Raw genomic sequence first — 3286 nt, forward strand, 5'->3', positions numbered from 1 at the left:
ACTCATAAAATATGTCGCATTTTGCGATGACAAATTGTTTTCTGTGGTAATAATTATTTTCAATTTACCTGATTATTTGGTCACTTCGATAAAGCTAGCAAATTTTCATTTCTTGAGTACCGAATGTATCATTATATAAAAGAAAAAACCTAGTTGAATGACCGCATGGGAGAAATAAGTTATTTCGATCTCTAAAGCACTCCTTCAAATCATTTGAATGCCATTTTTAAATTATCTGCATCGAACATACAGTTTCCAAAACTTCAAGACGTTTAAACTAGTGCTCGGAAACTTTATTTTAAAAATTTGAAATTCGTATACTCGTTTAGTGGTTTATTCGAATAGTAAAATCATTCGAGTATCTAACGAATATTCGAATATTTGAATACTCGAGTATTCGAATATTCGAATATTTGAATAATCGAGTATTCAACTAATGAAGAAATTGTAAGTACATGATTTCAATGTGATGATCAAAAACCATGTAAATATACAGGATTTTTCACGGCCACCCCCTCTAAATTGCCAAACTGCATCATAGCATGTGTGGTACATCGAATTTCTTTACGCCTCAATTTTATGCGAATACATAAGTATTTGAATATTCGAGTAATCGAATATTCGAGTTATGACTAGACATAATTATTCGCTTTTCGAATATTCGAATACTCGAATACTCGAATGATTCTATTTTGATTACGAGGCCTAGTTTATACCCAAGGGAAAATAAATAACATCATATCAGAGAATCAAATGGGATAAGTAAATATAACCTTTTAACTGGGCTTCTAAGTATTTAAAACAATAAATCTGAAATATCACATAGAGAAAAAAACGCTATAAAACATAATAGACTTCACGACGTCTTTTACGTCTTTTCATTTCTACTATCGCCTACCACACACTTAGGCTCAAGCTGTAAGTGAAAATTTAGTAAAGAAATTAATTTAGAAGTTACATTGAAATTTGGATAGCAAATTTACTATGGTTCTCAAAAGATACCTAAAAAGGAGTATATTAATAATTGTTTAGCAGAAGCAAAATAAATACAAATCGCTCTGAGTTTTCGTTTAATTCTAACTTTTTAAACGACAAACATTTTGAGGCGTAGTACCCATCAAAAATGTTTGCAAAACATGAATCTGTCTCAATCACATAGCACTTATGGAAAGTACTTTGAGTTGATAATTGTGGATTTTCGCGAGTTTATTCTAATAAGCTGTAGTAAACTCTTAAGCCTCCATACGGCGAATTTTTTCTCACTTTATACTTTGTCTGGGAATAATATAAAGCGACTTCTCCCGGTTTCTTTTCAACTCTGTAAGTTTTTTTTCAGTTGAATGATGCCAAACTAGCAACATGTATAGAATTAAAAACAAATTAATTTGTCTAAAATTACATGTGTATCATTCATGTATAATGCATATTTACAAGCAATCGAATTCGGGTGCCATTATCACCTATTAAGTAAATTTGCTTTATTATGGATACGACTTGCTCTACTGGCTGCTAAAATTAAACCAAAAACTGAAATCCAGACGACTTCGTAGATAAATTTACTTACTACTATAGATTTGACTAAACTTAATTATTTGAAAAATAATTCATTAGTGCAATCATAAGAAACTAATATTCATAAAAATGCATTTAATCATTGCCTTTGAGAAATTTTGCTAAGAAACAATCACGTGTTGGGTCGCTTGGTTTATTAAAATACTGGGCAACACCTCGTCTTGAAATCCACTTTTCTGCTACTTCATTTAGAGCCATTTGACCCTACAAGCAACAGCAGAAACAAACACGTAGCCACAAACTACAGTTTTCTCATATAGTATGAGATTCATACCTTGATTACAAGCATATCAATAATTCTGATATCATTAATCTGAGGGTGTTTTGTGAATTCCTCCCTGAGCTTTTGTTTGCAGCGAGTTTCACTAAATTCTACATCATAATATTTTACTGAAAAATGAAACCCTGCTATAACATAACGCAAATAATTTTTAGGTAACATTGCTAGTGAAACTGATTACCCATGAAAGGAATTTGCCTAAACCAAGCTTTGTACAAGTTGAGAACTCGCCTTCTGGCTTCGTGATGGTCCAAGGACAGAATGGGTCGAACTTCTTTAAAGAATTTTTTCTTAGTTTCAGATGCCATCTTTAGCCACTGACATTGACAATAATACTTATCGTACGGGATAATTATTAACGGTGTTTTTTATATGAAAATTGATTCTTCATATTTTTCCAACCATCAGTTTAGCGTATTTTTGTACCTGGATTTACTCAATTACCAAGAAAGATGATATAATTTAGGGACATTCTGAAGATCACTTATATTTAAGATTGTCAGAAAATATGTTATGGGGTTTTGATAAAATGACAAAATCAAATCATTGCTTTTTGCCTGCACTGCTAATATATCTGACTTTAATATGACCATTAAATAAATGGTTTTCTTAGTCCTCTACCCAGAGGTAAGAAAATGAGCACTGTAGGTCAAACAGTTCTTGACTTTTATTATTAAGAACTATTTCGAAAGTGCACGTTTTCAGTCAGCAGAAGGAATGAAGCCCTGCTATAGCTCTAATGGTTCTTGAGATATACCTGGCCAAAGTAGCATCAATGTTGTTAAGTATTTTTTTGTAATTTCAGGTTTTAGCACGTGGAATCTCCATTAATTTTCATATTTGAAAGAAATGTCGTGTCTGTGTTTGTGTTAAACGAAAAAAAACTTAAAAATCACTCTGTATCTATTATTTCCATAATTTCCTAACGTCGTTATGAATCGGTTAATGAGCATTCAACAACAAGCAATTTCTTGGAAGTTACAGTATTTGCAGTGTTATTAGACAATTATATAGTTCGACAATAAAAGTTACTCATCTGCGCCGTATAATCTAATATCGCCTCTAGTCTGATTAGGCAAAGTGGGTTTTGAAAAAAGTACTCATAATAAACGAACACATAAACAAAAGCGACAAACGAAATCAATCTCGAAAATAAATGAACACTTGAAGCTGATAAGAGTTTAATAGTATGTAAAGCAAATTTCACAAGCAGCATGTGACTGTAATTGGTTTTTATATTTATAGGTGTAATATAACAAAAAAATATATATTTTACGTATAAACCAATATTTTTTTAAATCTCATTTGCAATCAGAACAGAAAAAGCAACCAATTCCTATCAATTCGGGATTCTGAATTGTCCCATGATATAGGTATAAAAAAGATAAGAGAATAGCAATAATAGAAAACAGAATGACTTAAAAAAGATAAAAG

At 31.3% G+C, this 3286-nt stretch overlaps 1 protein-coding gene across 3 annotated transcripts; it reads right to left on the bottom strand.

The window, feature by feature from the left end:
- Positions 1 to 1630: 1630 nt before the first annotated feature.
- Positions 1631 to 2204, bottom strand: LOC109546983 (NADH dehydrogenase [ubiquinone] 1 alpha subcomplex subunit 6). Of its 3 annotated transcripts, none has more exons than XM_048666272.1 (3): positions 2034 to 2204; positions 1847 to 1977; positions 1631 to 1776 (listed from the first exon to the last, which is right to left on the bottom strand). In XM_048666272.1, the coding sequence occupies exons 1-3, from the start codon at positions 2158 to 2160 to the stop codon at positions 1648 to 1650; spliced, it is 387 nt and encodes a 128-aa protein (XP_048522229.1). In that variant the 5' UTR covers positions 2161 to 2204; the 3' UTR covers positions 1631 to 1647. The 3 variants fall into 3 exon arrangements, with proteins under 3 accessions (XP_048522229.1, XP_048522228.1, XP_019773742.1); XM_048666271.1 differs by having other exon boundaries at positions 1847 to 1980; XM_019918183.2 differs by having other exon boundaries at positions 1847 to 1962; positions 2034 to 2199.
- Positions 2205 to 3286: the final 1082 nt, after the last annotated feature.

Source organism: Dendroctonus ponderosae, unplaced genomic scaffold, assembly GCF_020466585.1.
Source record: "Dendroctonus ponderosae isolate FM_Combo_2020 unplaced genomic scaffold, Dpon_F_20191213v2 Dpon_F_20191213_449, whole genome shotgun sequence".
NCBI lineage: Eukaryota > Metazoa > Arthropoda > Insecta > Coleoptera > Curculionidae > Dendroctonus > Dendroctonus ponderosae.

What these genes read in the sequence shown, in the direction of transcription:
- LOC109546983 (XM_048666271.1), bottom strand. Translation starts at nt 2,160, where the DNA reads ATGGCATCTGAAACTAAGAAAAAATTCTTTAAAGAAGTTCGACCCATT. An exon ending in TAGGCAAATTCCTTTCATGG is followed by an intron (nt 1,981 to 2,033) that starts GTAATCAGTTTC and finishes GTTATGTTATAG; the next exon opens with CAGGGTTTCATTTTTCAGTA. An exon ending in TTGATATGCTTGTAATCAAG is followed by an intron (nt 1,777 to 1,846) that starts GTATGAATCTCA and finishes TGTTGCTTGTAG; the next exon opens with GGTCAAATGGCTCTAAATGA.